At 40.1% G+C, this 25,727-nt stretch overlaps 1 protein-coding gene across 2 annotated transcripts in view; it reads left to right on the forward strand.

Moving 5' to 3' along the window:
• plagl2 (pleiomorphic adenoma gene-like 2) overlaps window positions 1-25,727 on the forward strand; it is a 34,936-nt gene that overhangs the window by 1,641 nt on the left and 7,568 nt on the right. The window contains exons 2-4 of one of the 2 annotated variants that reach the window (XM_064298103.1): window positions 22,966-23,002; window positions 24,628-24,751; window positions 24,879-25,372. In XM_064298103.1, the coding sequence (XP_064154173.1) occupies window positions 25,029-25,372 (344 nt within the window). In that variant the 5' untranslated portion in view covers window positions 22,966-23,002; window positions 24,628-24,751; window positions 24,879-25,028. The remainder of the gene's footprint in view (window positions 1-22,965; window positions 23,003-24,627; window positions 24,752-24,878; window positions 25,373-25,727) is intronic. The other variant, XM_064298102.1, reaches the window with a different exon arrangement.

The raw sequence follows: 25,727 nt of genomic DNA on the forward strand, positions 1-25,727 counted from the left end.
TGCAGTGTCATACTTCCCGTTGTCGTTAGAAGACATTTAAATAGGCTAACTTTTGTTCTTCTATGATTCCAGATTTTAAACAGATTGTTCTTAAGTGGAGAGCCTCCAATCTTTTGTCATGTAGGTTAACGACACTAGGTGACATAATGATAACAAATAGAATAAAATATAAAATAAATAATCCACGTTGTGTAATGGAAAGCATTATTTTGCTCTGGAGAATGCACAAAAGGACATATTGTGTCAAAGATAGTAGAATGCATCAAGTAACGCAATGTGACTAGCGCCAAATAAACCTCTTTAAAATGTCGACTGCATGGCCGGTTGTGCTTCGGTACCAAACATCTCCATTGGTATCTCATTATATTCTACGAAACTGTGACGAGCGCAGCCCAGCAAGACCCCATTTCCACAGCCTCGAGCTACATAATAAGGAAATGGAAGTGAGATCGTCACGAGACAATGCTTGTGTTATTGTCGTTGCAGTGCAAGTTGAAACACATATGAAGATGTTAGTTCTTTTTTGTTCCATTTAACCGCCAACTTCACGAACCACTCCTAAGTTGGCTGTGTTACATCCTCTCATTAATTTTCTTTTTAGATTGTTAAATATTTGCATGTGATATTTTATGTTTATGTACGTAGTTTTGTATAAACGACACTGCTTGAGCTTTGCGTTCTAGCTATGTGTTAAAATAACATTTTGCACAACATGTTCCTAAATGACCATATAGGAAGACAACCACTTAAAAATAATATAGATTGTATTTCGGACATGTTTGCCATACCTGGTTAGAATATAATTTAAATCACTTGAGTTTGTTATTGATGTGAATGAATATACCATAACGTGTTAGTTGCACTACCTGCATAGTGAAAACTTGCTTTTTTTCCATATTTGCATATAGAATATGGAAACACATACAGAAAAACTGGACAACGCCTATCGTATCATTAATGATTTAAAAAATAATATCACTTGTTTTTTGTGCTGTAGTAGCCTGTTTATGTGACATTTTAGGTGTGACACATAACATTACAGAGGTTATTATATAAGAGACAAGCTTTCATTCTGTAGTTCTTATTTTAAAAAAGAGAAATCTATATAGCTACAATTTCATTATTAGTTCTGTTTTTTTAACGCATCTGTTCATTTAACTGGCAGTAATACGCATGCCTGCTTGGGAGTGTGAGGAGGGATTTTCTGTGAAAATGTCCCACAATCCTCTTTACCTCTGTGGGTAGTATTCTGATTACCATTATAAAAGACCATCAGTTAGGTTAATCGGAAGGACAACCCCTGGAGAGGACAAACGGCAGTTAATAACCAGAAACTGTTGTATGGGATTTTTTTTGCTCTATACATTCTATTTATGTGCAATTTTTTTAAACGGACGTTAACTTAGACCTAAGAAAGTTGAATTTTCTATTTCCCTGTAAGAGCACCATGATAAAGTAAATATATCTGCGGTGAGAGAGAAATAGACCAGAGAGATCAGTGATCATCTGTCTGTACTGACATGTGCCATTTTGAAATAGATTTTTGTATGTTGTGCAGTGTCATACAGATAGTAGCCAGGACAACTTTTTTTTATTTTAAGAAAGGATATCTGCCTCTGAAAAAGTTTGTTGTGTGACCATTACTTTGTTATGCAACTGTTACTGCTGGATAATGACTAACGAACCGCTCCTGAAAAATGAGTATCGGTGGTTCCTCAGATTATAGATGTTTGTATAATAATTTTAACATTTAAAATCCAGGTGCCAATGAGTTGTGAAAAAGAACAAAAACAATAGTATCTTAAATATGCCAAGAGTTGGGGCCTTAAGGCTTTCTGAAGCAATAATCAGACATACAAAATGAAATTACTCATTATTACTCATTTGGAATTGTATTCTCAGAGCCTTGTGTGTCCTTGGCTGTTGTAGGTAAGGGTAGTAACAGTCTTTACCCAAGATAGAAGTGTGATAGAAGTATTGATGGAAAGCAGATACTTTGCTCACAATACCAGACAGCATGGCCGGCCAAATGCATTCTGACTGCACTTGCAGTATGCAGCATCTGAAATCGTAAGAGGATGCTAGATGCTTGAACCACATACTGACATCATTCTTCTGGATCTTTATTTCTGAGAAGAGTCAGGCAGCTGGGTATTTCAGATTAGGGTTCCATCCATCACGAAAGGCTCACAGATTACTTTGTTAACGTCTTGTGTCCTCTAACTCTAGGAAATGATGTTGATGGGTCTTCCACCCCTACACATACATGTGTTTGTGTGTTTGTATACATATGCGTACATGCAAATAAGCATAGAGCATTTATGTTATTGGATTGGGATGTATTTTTTCTACTGTGCTAATGTACAGTCTGTAAATTTGATTGAATGAGGAAAACTTACATAGGTATGTTTGTGGAACAGAAGTTTCAGAAAAAAGGAAAAAAATATATTTTTTACGGTAATATATTGTATTTTATTATTTTGAATTTTAGAAGGCTATAAGGAGGCATGGAATAGGGTGAAGTACTCTGTGAAACTTGCAGAGAAGTGCAGTGAAAGTTCAAACAAACGTATTTTCCACATTTTTCTGGTGGTAGGGCCTAATGTTAAGACTGTCAAGCTTTGCATTCATATTAGTCTGATTACTGCCAAAACAGAATTGTGTGTATCGTGTGAATTATGCTGATGCATGCGATGAATCAAACTATTATTTGTGGAAAGCCCAATGTTACGTGAAAAAATACCTCACTGTCAGAGTACTACAATGCCAATGAAACATGTTAGCGAAAAATACATTTACATTTTCGGCATTTAGCAGACGATTTAATGTGTGTCTTATACAGTTTATATTATTTACATACAATCCATTTATATAGCAGGGTATTTACTGAAGCAGAGCAGGTCAAGTTTTGTGCTGGAGGATACAACGACAGTGTCCTACCTAGCAATCAAACCTACAACCTCAGCATCGGAAGCCCAATTTCCTAACCATTATGACACACTGCTGCTCCATTCTAATAGAATATGTGTCTATTGTCAGTACTGACCATTATGCCATATAAATAGTATCTTTCTTTAATTGGTGGCACAGCTGTAAATTTTTTTTTGCATGATTGGATTACAGTGTGTTTACATAAATGTGTTGTACTGAAGGAAGTGTATGTACTCAAAGATATGTTATAGCTGGATCTCCAACACTTTTTTCTGACATAAAAAAATGGCAATTTGCAAGTAATTTAGTTACAATCTATTGGACAAACCTGAACAAAAATTGTTGGTCACTCTTGTGTGTACTTTTATCAGGCAGTCATTTATTTGTTCACATATTTGGCTAGGATTAAGTCTATATGTTTATGCCCCATGTGATTGTAAAAAGCAAGTGAATGATTATGGCAGGGGTGTCCAGTCTTATCCGAAAAGGGCCAGTGTGGTTGTTTTAACCCAGCACTAAGACACCTGATTCTGCTTATCCAGGTCTTGATTGAAGCCCTTATGACTAGTTAATTACTTGAATCAGGTGTCTTAGTGCTGGGATAAAATAAAACCCTGCACATGCATTGGCCCTTTTTGGATAAGATTGGACTCCACTGGCTTATGGTTTAAACATATGCAATGCCCCCATAATGCAACACTCTGTATTTCTGCTCCTACAAAATCCACCTGTCTTTGTAATTGTGTCACCAGTAGGTTCATGAAAAAATAGAGGATTTTTCAAAAATATATATTTTCATTCCAACTTAATGCTTATGATTTTTGTTAAATTAAAAATGCATACTTATAGGCAAGAAATGGCAGTTTGTGTGAGTGTTCATGTTACATGTGACACACACATCCAGCCTTTTCCTTTTTTTTTGCAAGTTGTAAAGGTGTCATGTCCTACCGGAACCCTGGCTTAGCAAAAAAAAGAGAGAGAAAAACTGCTGCTGTCAACAGTGCTGCACAGTGCTGAATGGTAGGAGAAACTCATAAGTGGTCAGAGGTGCAGCTAAGTGATTAAAAGGGAACATGTGTTAAGGTATGTTGTCAGTGTCCCTGACATCTTGACCCAGGATGAAAGAACAAGGGACATAACGGGCAAGATGTCAGGTATTATGCAGGATGGTGAAAGGCCCATTATAAGAGGTTATTTACATAATTTCCTTTACAGTTTGTTTTCCCTACATCATTCAGATTGAGCTGTTTCAGATTGATGTAGGGAGTGTAGGCAGTTTTCCTCCTGAGCAGAGTTAGATCCAGTTACACATGTCATTTAAAACATTTGGATACTTACAATACTGCAGATTTATTTTTTAGAGATTTTTTCAGAAATAGTATTGTACATTTTGATTTCAAAATTATCTAGGGGTCTAGAGATAAACAATATGGTCATAAATATAGAAATATACACACACAAATTCAGGAGCAGTTTTAATAATGAAATATTGATCATATGGCTATTACATAAGGACCCATATATGTTCAAATGGTTTGCAGGTATTTTGGCCATGCGTGTTTGATTACTCTATACTGTATTCGATTAATATAAAATAGAACCAAATTCACAAAGGATGTATTCATATATTACGATAAATAAATTGATTGATTTCTGCAATATTGAATATGTTAAACCACCCAGAAAATGTTACATGTGTGTGCATTTATCAGTTGTATCACTAGCAGCACTGCCTTCCAGTTGTTAGAATAGACACATTACTAAGTCTGAAAAAGCTGAGTAGGTCCTGTTTTGTCTTGTTATTGTTAAATAGTGTGGCCAGTGTGGTAACTCAAGGAATGTTTTGTGTGGCTTTGTCAGTCCAGCTATGCAGCTTTTTTGGGAAGTATCAAATAACAGCTTATATCGATCTAAAAATTTGTTTTATCACATTACTTTAAGACAGTGAAAGTACAGTGAATTCCAAAGGCATAGTTTTATTATCCATAGCAGTATTTTTGAAAGGGACAGCTGGGCACTGTTTTGTTCAGAGACACACTTGATTGTGCATTCTGCTATGGCATGCCACTTTGCTGGATTTGTGTTTTTGATCTGCAGCTTGCCTCAGCTAGTTTTTTAGAACAATGAAATGCAATAATAAAACAACAAAGAGGCAACATTTCAAGGCAACACAAGATGTTCTTAAATTGGAGCTGTTGAAGGGGAGGCTCTAACAGAGCTTTGATGCAACCATCAACCCTCAGCCCAGAAAATGTTTTATTCTTAGTTTTGAGTTGCAGGATTGGAAATAGAATCTCATCACAATAAATTATTATTATTATTATTATTATTATTATTATTATTATTATTATTGAAACACTGGGATTTCTCAAGAATTATGTGTCTGGCAGCAAGTATGTTAATGCTACAACAGCATTAAGTGTCAGAATGGACACTTTTTTTGTTTTTGTTTTTAATCAAGATTTTATTTTGGATTTCTTGTTTGGACAGCAACAAATAAAAAAGTACATCATTAAATTTTATAAAGCACTATTGAAGTCTGCACAAGAAATTCCATTTTATGAGTCAGCAGATGAAAAATTGAATACAAGTTGAAATCTCCGTCATGGAGCGACCTCTAGGTTTTAATAGGTCATGATTCATGCATAAAGCGTTGATGACACATCTCTTCCTTGCAAAGTTATTTGTAATAATCTTGCCAGCTTCTTGGCATGGCATTTAAAACCACAACATGCATCATCCAGAAACCTTCAAATCCCACTTATATACTGTACATTTGTCCAGATGTACGTGGCACACGCAAATGTGATTCTACAGCAGAGTTCCATCCTCATGAAGGTTGGGTTAAGGGCAAAGCATGCTGCAAAATACAGAAGTGCTGCGACTATATGCATAGGTTTGGGGGGAGACAGGGAGACATGTCACCACCTAATATTTTCATATGAATCGGTCCCTAGACTAGCTAGTATGCTTGCGTGGCTTGACGTATGATGGCGCAGGACTGGATGGTCCAGCATCGTTTTTCCTCCAAAGTTGAACTGAAATGTAAGCCTATGGCTGTGACGTTCTGGCAAGAAAGTAGCAGAATAAGCTTTTTTCACCAGGGCAAATAATGAAGATTGTAGTTGTTTTCTGGCAGAAGATGCAGGCTGCACACACAGAAAAACATGCCTGCCCACCAGCTGAGAGAAGGAAAGAGAGAAAGCATAAAGAGTACCACACACGCATACACAGCATCAGGACCCCAGAAGCTCTGCACTACACTGATCCTGATAGGATCGGTGGGACCTTTTATAATCAGAGCACAGTGCCTCCTCCTGAAAGATCCGTGGTGCTGTGCTGAGGTCCCGAGCTGTTCCCAGTGCTCTGAAGATGCTGCTCGTGTCGCAGGCCTTCTCTGCCACCGATTTCCTACCCCCTACAAGTCAAAGAGGTTCCTCCTTTCTGGCTAATCTTAGAAAGAACAGCCCCCCACCCCCACCAAAAGCACTTACACACACACACACGCACACACTCAAAGTGCAGTTTGTTTAGCAGGATGGTCCCTGAGAAGCAAGTTTCTTTTCCAGCCTCCTCTGCTGGACTATGACAGGGAGGCATGCAGGGCTGGGCTGCATGAAAGGGCTTTTCAGCATTGGCTCTTTCGCCACTGGATTCCTCCAGCATTTGGACAGGCTTTGATCAGCTAATTTACCGATCCACAATGGCCCAGTGAGCCCAGCGGAGGGGGGGGGGGGGGGGGCGACAGGGCAGGGAGGGTAGGGGGGGGAGTGGAGTCGCTGAGGTGAGTCGGTGTCTTGTGTTTCAGGAAGGGCCTCTCAGTGAGAGCACTTGCCATCGGTAGGAGTTGAGATGGTGTTGCAGAACATGGTGAATGATTTTACCGTCACTTTAAAAAATATATATAAAATCGGTGCCCAGCGTGGGACGGAGCATATCCAATTCCCACACCTATTTGGAATAGCCAATCGTCTAAAACCGCAGACTGCAAAGCCCCACTGTCGTTTCAGGAGAGTGTGGACATCCACGTTTCTCCCCCCAAACATCCCCCCAAGCTGCTTCTTCCACACTCCAGTTAAGCTCACATAGAGCGGGGTCAGAGACCGTTCATATAAAGACCTTTCATATGTGTATTTTGGGGGTCGCTAGACAGGGACGAACGCGGGAATCTATCTGATTGAACCATCCCATACCCTGGGTGATGCAGTCACCGGGTGCGGTACCATGGAGCTGCTGGCCACAGTCGGCACTGGCACCATTTGGCTTAGATCCGAGGCGAGGCTGAGGGTCATCCATGCACCACAGCATGGTGCCTTAACCGAATGAGCTATCCAGTAGCCCCACCTTCACTCCTTTTAGGAGATGTTCCTGGTACTACCATGTCCTGGCCCTCAGACTTTCTGAGTTTGTTAGGGTGAATGGTGACTACTACTGTCACCATTGAGAATACAAACTTAAAAATGTTATGAACCATGCTGTTAGTAGTAGCTGTTGATATATCAGAGGCACCCTTGAACATATATTGCAGACCGTTCATGTTAATGTACCATCACAAGCATTGGTTTCGCTGCTCATTTACATTTACATTTCTTTAAAATTGGTGTCATAGCTATTGGTATCATGAGTAGTGGACACGTGGAGAAGTCAGCAGGGCATAATATATGTTTATTTGCTACTTTGATACATAATTTGTGTCTGTGCTTGTGTGTGAAATACATATATGCTCAAAAATATCCCTTGATAACAATAAAAAAATGTTGAAAAGACCCCATATTCATATTCCCTACACATTTTTTAAAAAGAATAACTGGTGCAAGACTAGCATGTTTGTTAGTTTTTGAGTAACAAAATAAAAAACCATGTACAGCATATACCAAATTTTTGTTTTTGTCTGCTTGCAACAAATACTAGTTTCCTGCATTAGAGTTATTAATCTGATCTTAGACTGCTGCTCTGGTGATTCTACCATATCCTTGTCTTTCTCTGCCTTATTTCTCATTCTCACCCTCTCTCTCTCTCTCTCTCTCTCGCACATGAACACACACACACCTACACATACAGCACACACACACAGAACCCCAGCATGCTATAGCTTTAGTATTGCCCCTGTGACTCTCTATCCCCCCCTCCCCTCTCTCTCCCTCACTCTCTCTCTCTCTCTCTCTCTCTCTCTCTCTCTCTCTCTCTCTCTCATGGACAGTGCTCAGCTACCAGCCTCAGCTCACCCATGTTGCTGAGCACAGTTCAAGTAGATCACCAGAGGCAGCCCCCCCCCCTCATGGAGGAGAGGAAAGAAAAGAAGGAGAGAGGGAGAGAGGGAGAGAGAGACACCAAACATTAACAAATGACTGTGCTCTCTCTTCTCCTCAAACACCAGGACAAAAAAAATGAAAGTGGAATGACAACTGTGAGTCCCTTTCTGCATCCCCTCCAGGGCCAGTGTGAAGTTTTCAGTTTGATTGAAGGCCCCTTTTCTGTGGTGTGTGGTGTGAAAGCTGTCCTAATTGAATGATAAAGTGCCCTGGGATGGAGCCTGGTGAATGGGTAACAATGCGCAGCCTGTGTGTGGTAGGGGGATTTTGGTTCAGGTCCAGCCTTTGCCTCTCCACTCCGAGAGGGGGTCTATTATAACCCTCTCTGCTGGACTTGATCACGTGACGACCCTCTCTTCCCCCGCCCTCCCCCACCCTCTCCCCACCACCACCACCGCCCTGGCCCAGCCAATCACTGGCAGCAGCTCCCGTTCACTCTACTCATGTGGTTCAATGGCCTCATTTTGCAAGCAACTGACTTTCAGCAGCTAGCTGTTCATTGCTAGTCATTCTACTTCATCCAACCATAGAAGTAGAATGACTAGAATGGCTGTGCTCATAAAATGTAAGCGTCAGATATATGGAAGACACAGGTGGCATAGCAGATAGGATTGCGCCATAAATTTTGTTCAAATTGAAAAAAATATTCTTTATCTACTGTAAATACTGCTGTAACTCAAAATAAACCATACGTTTCTTTCAGATTGAAAAGTAGTCTTTACCTACTATAAACATTGTTGCAACTCCAAACTGTTATGTATTTGTAATGTGTGTGTGTGTGTGTGTGTGTGCACGTGTGTGGAGTGTAAGTGTGTGGGAGTGAGAGAGAGAGAGTGTATATGTGTGTGTGCTCATCTTGGAAGCCATTTTGGATATGGTAGTTTTTTTCACAATCAAGTAGAAACTTTGACCGACATAATGATTTTGTACATTTTCACCTCTTTTACTGGAAATGTATTATTCAAAGACTCATGTGCTGTTGTCTTCCATGGCAAACAACTTTACCTGAAATATTTATAAAGTAGATGTAATTTCATAGAACAGGTTAGTTCATATTGTCCCACTACAAAGCAGCATAACAATTAAAATAATGAAACTGATTTAATTTTAATTTAATTTAATTTAACATTTATTTCACCAGGCAAGTTATTAAGAACAAATTCTTATTTACAATGGCGGCCAGGTTTAGCCAATCTGTCCCATTTTAATAATCTGGATCGTCTCTCAGACATTTTTTATCGTGGTTCTGTAAAATTTTCATTTGATATTGTAAAACTGTACGTCACACCAATGCAGTGAAATATTATTATAGGATACTGCATGAAGTTACAGACCAATGCCATAGCTGTGTTTTTGGGTTTGTGTCAGAATAAATGTGTTCTGTGGTGCTCTATGCAATCAACAGTACACTGTTGTACTCTGTAGTATGTGGAATATTATATACTTGTGACTACATATGTAGAGTAGTGCTCTGTAAGACAGTTTTTGTGTTTGTGTCACATAATGCTCTACGTTTGGATGCACATCTGTAAAAGATTGGTTGAGCTCTCGGTGTGTTTCCTACAACTGTGTCTCATTGCTTGTTACAATGCTTAGTCAGGTTTTTTCTGCAATTGTTTTAAGTCAGGGTATACCCATTATTTTTCAGATCATGTGTATGTTGCTGTGCCTTATCTGACCAAAATTGTATATCAATACTGTCTCTATTTGGCTGTGTGTGTGTGTGTGAATGCGTGACGGAGACACAGACACAGACAGAGAGTGTGAGAGAAAAAGACAGAGAGAATGAGAGAGAGAATTTGGTGAATAAGTGAAGGGCAGAGACACGGGGGAAGGTACTGGGTTGCATCTGGGATCGAGCAGTATCTCAGACCAAGCTGTTAGGAAAGCAGGCAATCTGTTAACTATTTTACTCCAGCATTTGAAACCTAATCCCCTTTCCAAGATTACTGTAAATGGGTTCTTTTTTTTCTTCTGTCACATACACACGCACACAACACACATGTATCCATGCAGGCACACAGCACATCTTCACGCACAGACATGCATGCAGTCAGGTACGCGCACGAACATGCGAACGCAAAGACGTGTGCACGCGCACACCCGTATGAAGAAAAAGCGGTGTACGTGCACACGCAGTGAGATGGAAGACCGACCTCCAGCTGCCCTGTCACCCGAGCGAGCGTGTGCCTCTCTGTGCGGATGGAGAGAGAGAGAGGAGAAAGGTGGAGTGTTAACAGGTGCTAATGAATAACTCCCAAGCTGCCAGGGGTCTTCCTTCCTCAGGAGGTTCCTCTGTGCGCCCTCTCCCTGATGTCAGAGTAGAATGCTGATGCTGTCAGACTCTGCTTTCGCTCATAGTGTGCCGGATATGGGGGGGGTAGCGAAACAGTGCTTTCCCCACGTGACAAAACAGCTAGGTAGACGGTTCAGATTTGTGGTGATTCCAAACTGAGAGATGAATGCTTTCCATTGTTATTCCACTGCCTGTTTATTAAAACCCATCATTGGAGTGTTTAGGCAGTACTACTAATTGAAAGTTCACTCTGTGTTGTATCTGTATACTATAATATATACCTCTGGCTTTGCACATGGATTTAGTGTTATTAAAATAGTATATTTAATCCAGTCTACCATAGCACTGAATGGTTATTTTTACATTTCTGCATTGGTAAAGAAGCAAGCTTCAAAAGGTTTAATCTTAGAAGCTGTTGTAAATTGTTCCTGGTCTTCATTTTCGCTTTCTGTTTGCCTCATATCTTCTTCTGTGTCAGGCTCAGTTTCCTGTGTTGGAAGTTATAGGGCAATTTGACTTCCTTCATAGCCCGCCTGCACTGCTGTCACTGCAGCCTGTAGCTGCTCAAATTTCAGAGACATGTGAGGAACAGTAGCTGTCCTGTGCTCATTTTCACATCCTCTTTATGCAGGAATGTTATTTTTACAACCCAGTTTTATTCCTTTCCCCAAAATTTTCTTGCGTGTTGAACAAGGAAGGGGCTGCATGCACATGTGCGTGCGTGCATGTGCATGCGTGCCCTTAAAAAAGTTATTTCTTGATTGACAAGGTCAGAAAATAGCCCTCCATTGGCACTTGTTGTAGATTTCTGTAAACAAAGCCCCTGAACAATGGCTGTTGTTTTAAGCAGTGCTGACATTGGCAAACTTAAGGATTGTTTGTTGCTGACCCCATCTGAAAAAAATAACAGCGTGAAAGACATTACATCTCCTGCAGCAGCTGGGGGAAAGGACATCCCCTCTTTCTCTTCACAGGCTGAATGTTTCATTATCTGCTGTATCACACTGGCCTTATCAGGGCTGCAGTAAGGTCACAGCAAAGCGCATGTAATGGTGACATGCCAGTATCTGTCTGAATTCAGAGCCAGCTGATACTGGAGTGTCTGTGTTGTGCTAGACTGTAGTTTCGGGCACTTTGGTGCTTTGCATTGTAACTAGGGGTGCATGATATGTAATTTTTGGGACTAATATCCAATCATCCATAATTGGCTGGTGCTGGTACGTCCTGCCCAAATGCGAACTGCAACCAAGTTCCCACATTCATGGAAGACGTACATGAGCACAGGTGTGAACCTATGAAGGAAAAATAAAACAAATTCTATTTCAATGAAAATATTTTAGCTTATATTAAGCAGGGAGTGTGAGTCTTGAGAGCTACTGGGTGTCTGTATAATTTTACTTGTGAGCCTGGCTGTTAAAAATGATAAATTAAAAATAAATAATACAGTGGTTCAGATGACTCTGATTAGGGTACTTTTTGAGCATGACATTTTCACATAGTTTATAGCATCAGTGGTGCAAGCAAATGTGTTGCATGTATGTTGCATAATCATAGCAAACATAATATTAGCATGGGGTCAATATCAATAGGTTTTAACCCATTATCGGTAAATACCAATACAACCCCAGTATTGTAATGAATCTCTAACTGTAACTTAGGCTTCTGGTTTTGCCATTTATTATACTATATGTTGTCATATGAATGACATATACTTTCACAGATTAATGCTGTATTTTAATGATAATGGTTTTCAAAAGTTCTGAAAATAAATTTTTCTAATAATATGCTTCTCTCAGTCATTAAATGTGAGGAAAGACAGCTCTTTCTTGCTTGGTGCATTTAAATGGAAGGTTAAAAACTGTTGTTTATTAACATATATTTGTCTATGTCTTTGAAAGTGGAGTTAGCCGAATGTAATTGGGTTTGTAAGTGTAAGGTGCAGGCTTAGTATATTAGTTGGCTTTACTGGCTATCTTAGAAACACACTTGAATTATTGTCTAATAACTCACATCATTATCATTATGAGTACTGAAGTTTATCACACACATATACTTACATGTGTTGAAAGTATGAGTGTTGATATGAAAAACATCCTTTGAAAAGGGGGATTCAGTGGTTTGCCAGAAAATAAAAATCCTCCCTTTAACATGAAAAAGCTATGGAATAGAAAACAAGAAACTTCCCACTGGCCAGTGGAATATAAGCACTGTAGCTTGCACATGGCTTGTGTGAATAGTGGAAGTATATATAGGTAGGAATGTGGTGGTTGAGGACCCTGGCTCTTTACCGGGAGGGTGCATGCCCAGATCCCAGGTGGACCGTTGCCATTGTACTCTTGATTGATATGTGTAACCTGAATCGCCTCAATGCATTTTCAGGTTCATAAATGTACAGTACTGTATGCCATTATTATTATTATTATTATTATTATTATTATTATTACTATTATTATTATTATTATTGTTATTTTTATCATTTAGATTAATAAGTTATTATTATATAGATATTTTCCTGGATAAAGGCATCTACTTGGGAAGGAAACCTATATGTAGATTCAATGCAGACCTGTTTTCAGGACATAATTCTACATGGTTTGGTCTGAGCAATTTGATGGGACTACACATGGGCTACAGTTCCACTCCAACTCGGAGATCCACCAGTCTGTGGTGATAGCCACACTCTCAGTGCAGTTTGATTGTGGGATATCTGCCTTTACCCCTTTGCACATTATGGGAATTTGTTTTTGATTAAGCGAATAAGCTAAGCAGCATTGCCTATCTCAGTTCCACTACAGTTGCCAGTTTTCCAGACGATGTCCAAATACTCATTAGTTCCATTGTAATACTGGACAAATAATGAGCTAACCTTGTTCGCCATATTAATTGTGAAGTTTCTCTTTTGTGATCTTGAACTTTCAGGACTGGTCTTACTCTCCCTCTACTTTTGGTACGTTTTAATGTTCTGCCAGTTTTCCGTTGTTTTTATTTTTTCTGTGAGCGAAACAGCAGCTTAGTTAGCCACATTGCTAGTTGTGGCTGACATTTCAGGCTAATTTCATACACATCGTGCCCTGTCCCCATGGTATGATTGCTGATAGTCTGGGCACGTTGAAGTTATGGCATAAACAGGGGTGTACACTAAAACAGTGAGTGCAGTGAGGGGTCCAGAATGTAGACACCAAGCCAATACTTTTTTCCCTGCACAATGAAATGGAATGAGTTCAATTAGGCGTGAAATGGCTCAACTTGGCAACACTGCACTTGCAATAAGTCATGAGACATCATTCTCTACAACCTGATTTTGCGAATAAATTTGACAATTGCAGAAGTCACTTCTTAAGCATGTGTAATTATAACTGCTGCTGAAGGAATTCATGTAATTCTGTAATTCTGAGAAAGATCTAACATTTATTCTTTGCTGCTGACTAAGATAGATGCTGTGCCATTGCTTCATGTTCATAGCTGTATTAGTCATGTTATCTGTGTGCTTAATTTTTGCCATTAAATTTTTACATATTGCAGATGTTTTGTCGAAACTGTTCACCGTCTTTTTGAAATCTGATCTCAGTTGTGTGATTGCATGGTGTGAGGGGCAGCATATAGTTTCTCTTTGCCTGGGGACAGTGGGTTAGTCATGATTTTCTCACTCTCGAGTGATTCCCTCACAGCACACACATGAGCGGCTAGGGCAGAGACGCTAATAGAATGGGTGTCAGGAGTAATAATGGATTGTTGAGACGAGTTTGAAGACAGTCCAAGTGGTTTCTCTTTTTGGCTATACTGCATGCATATAATTAAAACCAACAGTACAAGCAGGGCCCAGTTCTAACTGGTAGAATTGTTACATTCAAAGCAATGCATCAGCATAATTTAATTAATTTTAAACATGAAAATGTAAATTAAAAAAGTGCATAGCATATTTCAATGTGTATTATAATGCCTTTGGATGTGATCCATGAGTGAACAGATGAATGCATACTTGTAAGCAAATGCACATCTGATGAGCAGTAGAATCCTGTGGCAGGAAGTGAACCATTGTCCATAGGATATGACTACTCTGGGCACAGAGCAGGGTGGGGTAATAACTGGTCATGAATCAGCTGAACCCCGACCTGAGTAGACATTCCAGCATGTATCAGAAAGAAGCATGGGAGAGGAAAGAAAGGACAGAAATATTGTCAAAACCTGCACATCCTGATGATTAGAACTAGGTGTTCTGTAAAGCAATAGGGAAAACAAGCAAGAGGCCTTCTGTCTATTGCAAAGCTGTATAAAGACTGGGACAGGGTAGGACTACCTCTACTTGATTCATTGTTAGTCTTGGTGCATCATAATGCTTGCTGTATGCAATGGGCCTTTGGGACTTTACACTAAAACTTGAAAAAACATTTTTTGCAGTTGCACTCACAATATTTTTGTGGTACCAAGGGTCTGGAAGAGCTGGATGTATTTTACCATCAATGTAAAATAATTAATCTAGCTTCAACCAGTTCCTTGATAAATCTATCATGCTACTGAGGATTGAATACTCTGGAGCAAGGAGTTGTGATGCAAACTAATGACATTTTTGTCTGGAATGTATTGGTGTCATTTGGCAAAAAGTAGGGGCAGCTGAAAACAAATTTTATAATGTTCTTGGATATGCTTCATCGGTGTCCGAGATGGGATTACAAAACTGGCATATTCCATGCAAATAGTGTTTGGTGGAAAATATCAGAAGGCATAACGTCTTAGTACGGAGGGAAGAGCAGTGAAGATATTATTCAGGGAAAGTTGTGAATAACCTGGAAAAGCTGGAATGACAGCACAAGGACATCGTTGCTGTTGAAAAGTTGAGTGTTGTTTCCAAAGTAAAAATACATTGATTTATTTGCTTGTGAAATCTGCATCCATGATTAACCTTTCCTTACCTTAAGGACATGCTGCAAAACCGTCAGTTTCAGTTTCGTTCATTGGCCCTTTAATGTAAACCCATTGGCCTGTAAATGTAGGTCAGACGTGTATTAACTCTTGGCTTCATCAAGAAAACTGCAATTCGGTGATTTCTCAGTCCCTATTTTACATTTTCATTTGCTTATATTTTAAACACCACATTGCTATTTCGCTAACTAAAACATGTTATAGCTTAACCCATAGGACACTGAATTGTAGGGTCTGATCTGCCATAAAATGATATCACAAAAAGTGGTAAAATCATGATTTAACTGTCAAACCCTGCAAACATTTCTGTTTCTGCAGAAATGCCTTCATGCCTGGTAGGGAAATTTTTTTTTTTTTTAATGAACGATGCCTTATGGAGCTTTGTTTATAATGTCCATGCCTTTTTAGTAGAAGTAAATATCAAATACATTCAATTAAATTAAATTAAAATGATATACGGTTTAAATGGGTCCAGTTCTAATACACTCTATTGGTGTGAAAAGTACTGAAAAGTAATCAGTGTTCATTGTACACAGCACTGAACAAAATACAAGAAATTATTATGAAAGTATTATGAATTACCAGTAACTCTTTGGAGTTGTCCAGCTTGGGTTACTCCTCATTCACTGTGTGTGAATATATATATATATATATATATATATATATATTTGTGTGTGTGTGCGCATATGCATACAAAAATATAGTACAATTTTGCAATCTTTTTATGGGACTATTTGGTGCTGGAAGACCGTTTGGGAACAGGCAGGGGGAGGGAGGTTGGCCTGGTGCCCGCTGGCTGGATGCCCATTGTGCTGGCTGCAGCGGAGTTCCGTCACACAGCCAGGACTCCCTGCCAGCAGGGGTTTCCCCAAACTCATCTTCCCATCCTATAGGGCAGGATACGCACGTGCACGCACACACGTGCACGCACTGTACACACAACAAAAACGGAGTGACCCAGGGCGTGTATGCACTCGTACAGGTACAATACATACACTGAAACACGTGCACACACACACATGCGCGCATGCACACACACACACACACACACACACACATACACACACACACAAGGATCAGCCACATAGATTTAATGAATGAGCTTTGTTAGTCTTCTAGATCGTCTTCCTCTGCCTCTGACATGAAATGTTTCTCTTGACAAGAAAAATAAACAACAGCCCCCCCCTCCCCCCCTTCCTGTAGTGGAGTCATATAGACCTAAGTCCAACACCCACCCCCCCCCCATCACACACACGCACACATACATACATACACCACCCACCCCTTATCCTTGAAAACTGTTCCATAACAAATTAGTTCAAGGAGGGAACCCTCATTTAATTGGCTTTTGTTTGTTGAGCCTGTTTATTTTCTAATGAGTTCTTTTTCCTCCTACACCATTGGTATCTAGGGCCTAGTGCCACCCAGATGTCTTTGCCGGGAAACATATTAAAAGCAATGTTTTTTTCGTAAGAGAAAAATAGTGGAAATTTAAAGTGTAAGGATTATTGTGTTAACCAGAAGTGGAAGTTGCTTAGGTGTGTCATGAACAGTGTGGCATATGGTTGAGTCTGTCCTCCCTCAGCTGAGGAAATATGGGCTACACTAGCATAATTAATTATAGTATGAGCTATTGAGAATCTGCCCGTTCTGTACTTCACTCTTTCTACTTTGATTCTCTTTGGTTGACGTGTTCACAACTGTTGTGGCGTTTCACCCAGAATTGAGATGGTAAACAGGAAGGAGGTGGGGCATGAAAAGCAAGAATTAAATTCTTTGAATTTTAAATTCTTAAAACAGAATTTGTATTCTCTTTTATGAGACAGTACAAAAAATGCAAAGGTCATGTCCTCTTATTTCATCACAACAACCTGAACTGATAATGCTTTATGCGGAGAATATGTGGAGGTTATTGCAAAATCCTATCAAATTATCCACCACTTGAATCAAAACAGATTGCTTAGTTTCCTCTTAAAAGCAATTTTTTATACAAGTTAGAATTCAAGAGACAGTGGGAATATGAGCTAAAAGAGTGCCTAGGAGTGTGCTCAACTTTGTGTGGAGGTACTTGATCTCATCAAAATTGAGTGGGGAGTGTAGAAGGTAGTGAAGAGACTGATAATCCACGGTAAGAATGAGAGAAGGAAGAAGATAAATATATTTTGAGTGTTACATGAGCATAGCACAGCTTGGTGTAGGCTGAAGGTGAGGGTGGGGTGGAAGCCCTGTTGCAGAACCTGGAGAATCCCACGAGGCCACTTTTAATCCATCGTGTTTATTTTGGTTATGCCCTTAAACGAGGAGTGATCTAGTGTAACGCTGCTACAGGAACCACAGAGGGAGGTGGAGGGAGAGAAAGAAAGAGGGAGAATGGGGGAGTCTTAACGAGCTCATTCTGAGTTCTGGGTGTTTGGGTTGGCAAGGAGGAGAGCTGGGAGGAGCATAGGGGTGTGAGGGGCGGGGATGGCATTTGTTTATTCTAATTGTAGTTCTGTAATTGCCGCTACACATGCCATCCTGTTGCTCCATTTGTTTTGTGAGTTTCTTTTTTTTTCAATCTTTCACTTTGTATTGTTTTTGGATGAAGGTCAATTGTGCCTCTGATAGATGTGGACGGTGGGCGAGGGGGTGTATATAGAAGCTATCAATGCCAACTTTGCAGCAGGGAGGTGGGAAATGGACATGAGAATAGCATGTGGGGTGTGTTGGCTTCTTTTACTTTTAGTCTGTGGGTGATGCAGTGTATTAGAAAATAGTTTTCATATATTTATATATATATATGTGTGTATATATATATATATATATATATATATATATGAAAAAGAAACTCTCTTAATGGTATTACAGTCAAATTAGCCTCTGCTCCATGAACATTCAGTCCACATGCAATTGGCAATGTGAAACATGTTGGAGGGAGAGCGCACATAAAATGGATGTTTTTCAGCTTTTAATGCTTTAACAGCATAGCCTGGTGTTTTTTCAACCACTGGCACCATATCAGTAGCCTGGAGCCCAACCCTTTAGCCATACTAGAAAGCTAGGAGTGACTAAAGCGTCACGTCTTGCTCTGCAGGAAAAAAATGTTATTCCTAACCAGTCATTATAAAACAATGTGGGGTTCAGTGAGAGCACAATAAGAACTTTACCAGACCCACTACTTAACCATGCTAATGTAACACAGGTCTGACCCGCTGCATTTAGTTTTTTAGTATTTGCTATTTCTGTCAGTCATGTTTCCATTTTTGTTTGCTACGCCGTGTTATACGAGAGTAGCTTTCTTGTATTATCCAAGTTCATGATGAACACGTAGCAAACAGAAGCAGAGAGTCACACACAGTTAAGAGATCCCTAATATAATTTCTAGCTTCAATAGCATGGCACACATTACATTCAACCCACTGTGCTTTCTCGCTTCAGACAAACTCTCAGCTTACTGTTAGTAGGAGGAATGCAATTTGGCCTTGTTAAATTGTATTTATGTTGTGACAGATTTTTTTTAAAAACTCACAAGCTCTTGTTAGATTAATGTTTATTTATTTACCAATTTATTTGTATATATATTATTATTATTATTATTTATTTTTATTTTTTGCAGTGACAGCTTGGTCCCAGATATGTAGTCAGAGTTGTACATACAGTACAACAAAGTTCTATGAGGAAAAAGAGCAAAGGCAGACTGAAGTTAACAAAGCAATGAGGGAGCTCATCAAAACAAACTGAAAAACAGTTCTCCTGCAACTGTCAAGAGAGTCCCTTGACCGCAGGTGCTGTGTTAAAAAAGGATAAAGATGCTGGTTGTCAGCCACATCCCGAGCTCTCGCTAAGCCCCCTGTAACTGCCACACTAGGTGAGGGCTGACATGGACGGGTTCTCTCTGCAGAATGAGAGACTGTGTATTGGTTTCCTATTTCCAAATTCAGCTCTTGGCAGTGCCTGTGTGATACATTTGCCCACAACACAGGAAGTGAAACACATCCATTCCATTCTGTGCCAAAAAAAAAAAAAACAGGTGGGCAGTACTCTCATGCTGAAGACCATTCTTAGGCCTGAGAGCAAGGTTATAAGCACAAAGGATATGGAGGGGAAAAAAAGATTTTAGAAATATTTTAAGCTATGTTTCATATTTGATTTGCACTGAATTAATTAGTGGAATATTATTGAAGTGGTGTGGTTTTCTTGGTGTGTGTGTGTGTGGGGGGGGGGGGGCGCTGCTATGTATTGCAATTGCCAAAACGACCTCACATACAGTAAGCTAAGAGGAGAATTCTGAAGGACATCAAATGTCCATGATATGTAGATTTGTTCCATAAATGTAATATTGTGTAATGGTACCTTCAGCAACTATGTCTACAGCATTACAATCGTGGTGATAATTGTGCCACATCACTTCACCTTAACAGCAGTTCCTTTCTCCAAGAAGAGGCAGCCAGTCTGGAGTCTCTGCTCCACAAGTAGCCCACCTCTTCAGTTAGAGAAGACAAGATAATACAATACCCCTTTACACACACACACACACGCACACGCACACACACACACACACACATAGTTCCCCCTCCTCTACTCCAGTGTCAATGTTAACTCTGCCTGTAACAGTGTCCTTCCCTTCCTCTCGTGTCACTCCTTGTCAGTGTGGTCAGTAAAGCATGACTTGCCATGCCTCCCTGTGGAGTCGCTCAACTATCACTAAAGGCAAGCTTTGAACCCCCCCTCCCCCCATTGCCATCCTCTTTTTTTTTTTGCTTCTGTTCTTCCTTCCTCTCCCACTGTCTGTTTTTGTCTCTCTCTCTCTCTCTCTCTCTCTCTCTCTCTCTCTCCCCCCTCCCTCCCTCCCTCTCTCTCTCTCATGCTTTCTCTCAGGGCTGTTGTCACCTAAGCCAAGTATGGTGAACACATATTCTATTTAAAGGCCATGGCAGTTCAGTAGAATGATTCAGCCTTCCAGTGCACCACACATAATATAGAGCTACTAAGCTTCTCACAGCTTGTCCATGGGAACGGATGAAATACACTCAGTGGCCACTGTATCATGTACTCCTTTCAAGTTTTGGGTAGGACCCCCTTTGCCTCCAGAACAGCCTAAATTCTTTGTCACATTGATTTAACAAGGTGTTGGAAACATTCCTCTGCGATTTAGATGCCTTTCAGTCGGTTGAACAAAAATAGGTCCCACTTACATATCTGCATTTATTTTGTCAAAGGTCAAAAGAGACATTCACAATGTACAGCGAGGGCGGTTATTTGTCTAAATGACGCTGTTTATTTGCCCTGGATGAAAATATCAGGAACTCTCAGTAATTATTGTCATGTCAGGGAAAGGTGGTGAATATCAAATAAGCCCAGTATTTGATACTCTTCTTTTGGATAGTTTTCTGAATAGATTTTTACCCAGGAAATTAACTGATCTAGCAGTCCTGTGTCTGGGGTCATCCTTTCCATGTGCTTCTGTGAGTCTGCTGCACATTTATGACACCTGTATGGCTCTCTCTGTTTCCAGAGGTCCAGGTCAGGCAGAGAGAGTTCTACAGGTGTCATACATGATCAAGATGATCTTTTGAAGATTTTTATTCTTTAATTATGTGTAACTATGTGGAAACCTAAAAAATTGGAAAGACATGGATTATTTTTTGCTCAAATAATACTGCTACTTTCCATTTGATAAACATTAAGTCTGCCTGTGGTATTTAATGATATAACTGAATAAAATAAATAATTTATGGAAATATACAATTGTTAAAGCGCAATGGAATTGGTTAAACATTACATTTGTTTTGTTCATATAGCGTTTTTAGAGAGACAGTTACAAAGAGGCTTTACAGTAAAATATGGTGGACTGATCAAGCCTGAACCCCCAAACTCCAGGAAGTGAGATAAACATTACTTTCCAGTGGGAGTAAAAACACTCAGTAATATATAAAAGTATGTTTCAGATTGAATGTAATTTCTTAAGAGAGCATCCAGCAAACCCATGTGTTATGTGCTATAACAGAAAAGGTATCTCATAAAAACCTTCAGTTGAAAACATGATTACAGTAAAAGTGCTGTTATATATTTACAAAAATATATAAGCCACTTGTGTTAACAATATTTTCGAAGTTTTCCGTACACGCTTGATTGCAAGCAGAAAAACAGACGTTTTCTCTCTGATGAAATGTGTGTAGTAACAAATTTAATGTACTACTAATTTATCCTTTTTGGGGGACTTTCTCCAAGCATCACACTAAACGACTATAAAGAGCGTTTAATATTTAAACAATGCAGAAATGTTGGAGGCAGTGCTGTGGTGGAAGGCTACTGCGATTCTGTTGGCGGGAGTTTGGTTTGGTGAGGTACATGCAGGAGATATGAGGAGGTTCTGCAGTGCTGTGGAGGGGCGAGATAGGGATCTTGCCGAGGCGTGGAATGTGCATCGTGGTGGAGCTCAACAATGGAACAGGGTTCCCCAATGGCGCTCAAAGAGCAGAGTGTCACCCCCCTTCACCAGGCCTGCTGTGTGACGGCCATGTCACCATGCAGCAGCTGTCAGCTCCTCTTAGCCCCACACCCATGCCTGCCGGAGTGAATCTGTACCCTCATTCATAGTCATACACACATTCATATTCACTCTGTTAGCTCCTATTAGACACACACACGCACACACACACACACACATACACACGCACATGCACACACACACAGACTATACCTGTACACACATTTATAATCACTCTACATCGTACAGCAGGCGTAGGGTAGGATTGGGTACAGAGAGTGTTCATCTGACTTCGGGTCATTCAGGTGCTAACCCTGCCACACTGATTTCAACTCAGGGAATGTCATTATATACAGTAGCTTCCTGTCTGTGACTGTGGACCAGTGTTGGGCAAGCTACTTGGAAAATGTAGCAAGCTAAGCTACCAGACACTCCTCAGAAAGTACCTTAGCTGTATCCAAACTGTCTCTCAGAAAAATGTAACTTGCGAAGCTGAAAGCTGCATGGTGAAAGTTGTAGTATGCTACATTGAAACTATTTTAAGGCAAATGTTAAGGGATGCAACTCAGAGATTATTGTAGTTAAGTGAAATATTTCTGGTGTATTCTATATATGTATGGTGTATTCTTTTATGAATGCATAAAAACTGTTTATGTGTGTGTGTGTGTGTGTTGGGTTTGAGTCTTGGAAATTCTTTGGAAAATGTAATGATATAACTTGAAACTGCTTCAGTACTGAGAAAGCTATTTGGTTTTGGAAATATCAACACTACCAGTAGGCTACTGGGAAAAGTAATTAAGCTAGTAGCTTCACTGCTTTAGCGACGTTATGGCCCAACACTGCCGTGGACCTGGCCACCTGTTTTTTTGCCATCCGGCCAGATGTTCTTTTGTGACAGTGTCTCTCTTGTTTATGTATTTGCATGGATATGGACTTGCATCGATACAGTGCTTTTTAGCCAACAATAGCCAAAGTGCTGCATTGAAAGAGAGTTTCTCACTTTCTTTCCTATTGCATGCATTACCTGGATGATGCAGTGACACCATTTTGCACCAGAGCTCTTACAATGGCAAGGCAAGTATTGTAATTAGCTAATTATGTTGAAGACTGATTAAGTAGCTATGTTAAAAGATTAAAAGATTAGGCCAGGGCAATAGTGTAACAGCACCACCCTTGGGATCAAGTGCTATGGGATCTTAAATATCCACAGTGAGTCAGGATTTTGAATTAATATAGTGGTTTTATGTAGCCAGACCATATACCAAAAGGCATATACATATACTGACATGGGTATATGTTCATTTGTATTCTGGTGTATCAGTGGTCACTGGGGTTAAAGTTGAAAGTAGAGCAGCTTTGTACAATGCCTAGCATGGAGTCTGATGTAGTGGTATACAAATCTAGCAACCATTATGTCACTAAACTGTTGATTCATAGTCTAATGAAATCAGTGTTACCACAATGTTACATTTCAACAATACTACGCTTTTCTATAACATACATTTCAAATGTTGTAGTGGAGTGCTATTTTAGAACAGAAAAAAGGTAATTCAATATTTGCACATATACAGTAAGCTCAAATATCTGGAGTTCATGTGACAGGAACAAGTTCCTCAATGTGTACACTTGTGTTTCAAACCATTTTTCCCCAGGGACTGTTTGTGTTTCACTGCTTTCTTTAGGATTATGGGAGCCTGATCCTATTTCATAACATGTGCATACATGTACATACATGCACACAAAGCCCACTTTGTACTTCATGCATTCTAGGGAAGCAAGGCTTGTCGAATCGGAGTGCAACACATTAAAAAGTAATTGAAAAGACAGAACTAAATAAACTGGACACCACATTAGTGTGAACATAAAGCTGTTAGGAAATGGTTTGGATTTGGATTTACCTAACTGTTAAACATACTGTAAGTGTACAGTTCAATGAAAAGTTAAAAAAAAAAAGAATTAAGATGACTTGTAAATATCATATCACCCGACAGTGCCCCCTTGTGACGAAGAAAGGCTGTGAACAAACCAATTGAAAGCAGGGTTTTCTGTAAATAGTGCTTACATTTTTTGTGCTTATTCACTATTTGAATTTGGAAGCCACTTTCTCAAAAGTGTTCTTACACTGCTTTGTGGAAATATGGGCCTCCAAAAAGCACCAGCCTGCAGCTACTGGTTGTACATGGCCTGTTTTCTGCTTGAATAAAAGCAGTTTGTGGACATTTTTTCTGGGGAAATGTGCACATGCACAGGCTATAATTGAGAAGAAAACCTCAATGGAAAGTAAGTCAAGTGTACACAACACAGCTTTGACTGTTCATCAAGACACCTACTTCCCTATAGTACCTGCCCATAAAACCCACAAAAAACATGAGATTCACCTTGAACAAACATTTGATTTAGTGCACTCTGGAAGGATATCTGGTCATTATTCTTGTTCCTATTGCAGTAAACAGTTGTGGGACTTATCTAGCATTACTGGAAAATCTTATATGTAGCTTCTGATTAATTTTATATGATTTTACCATTAATTATTTCAATAACTTTAAATTGCTATAGGGGATCAAAGCCCTTTTTGAGACCCTTCACTAAAGCCAGTGTGAGGGACTGATCCATGGAGGGCTCTGGGTTTTAAAATGTGAACAGTTTTGTGCTATATATGGCAAAGGCCGTCTGAAACTTTGATGGTTGTTTCCCCGCAGGACAGTGAAGATGTACAGCAAAACCATTCATTCACCCCCAACTGCCACTGTTGGAACCGGGTGAGAAAGGGGAATCCACACACCAGTTCTCACAAGAAATTTCACACCTGCAGACACACAGAAGGTAAGGTCTTTGCACTACGTAAAACATGTACAACTTTTAACTGTGTTTGTGTGTGCACTAAAACTGTGAATGTGGAAGTAGATTGAATCAGCAAACATTTACATGACGTTACATGCTTATTGTGCAGATACAGACAGAAGCCTTGGCTGAATCCTATCCAGCTCCTGGCTGTGACCTGTACCCCACTCACTACTATACCCAGCCACCACCCAAGCAGAGCCTGGAAGGCAGGGGAGGCACAGCCATTTTTTCATGGCTCCGGCACCCTAGGGCTGCCATGGCAGCTGCTGCCGCCGATGCCCCACGCCAGATTACCGCACTGAGCCCGGAGGAAGAGGAACGACGAGCCGCCGCCAAGCTGTTCGGAGGCACGCCGCGATCAGGGAGAGAGAGTGAGCCAGAGAGGGACAGAGAGAGGGAGTGGGAGAGGGAGAGACACAGAGAGAGGGAAAGGGAGAGTGCGGGAAGAGCCACCGGGATCGTGTGTCCAGTGTGCGGGGTTCTCTTCAGCTCGCAGGACAAGCTCCGCCTCCACGCCTACTGCCATACGGGAGAGAAGCCCTTCCGCTGTTCCCAGCCGCACTGCATTAAGGCCTTTGTCTCCAAGTACAAGCTTTTCAGGTAAAAATCACAGCAAAGGAAGGAAGAGGTCACAGAAGACAGTAATCAACTTTGCACCTTGACCTGTCTAACCTCTCTCCACTTCTGTGTCTAACAATGTGAAAAGCATGCATATTATATATAGTATATGATTTTTTTTTTTTTTTTAACATGCAGTGATATAGCATGCATTTGTGGCACTGTTGTCACTTTTGCATTGCATTCTTCTATGACTCTCCTGTTGGCTTCTGCTTGAGTTCGAAAGCAAACAGCTCACTGAGATCAGCCCTTTCTTGTTGTCACATTAAGTTGTTGATTGGTCACTTGTCTTTGGCTTTGGCTGCCCATTGAATGGAAATCAGAAGAAGAATTCTTT

Source organism: Anguilla rostrata, chromosome 11 (genome assembly GCF_018555375.3).
Source record: "Anguilla rostrata isolate EN2019 chromosome 11, ASM1855537v3, whole genome shotgun sequence".
Taxonomy (NCBI): domain Eukaryota; kingdom Metazoa; phylum Chordata; class Actinopteri; order Anguilliformes; family Anguillidae; genus Anguilla; species Anguilla rostrata.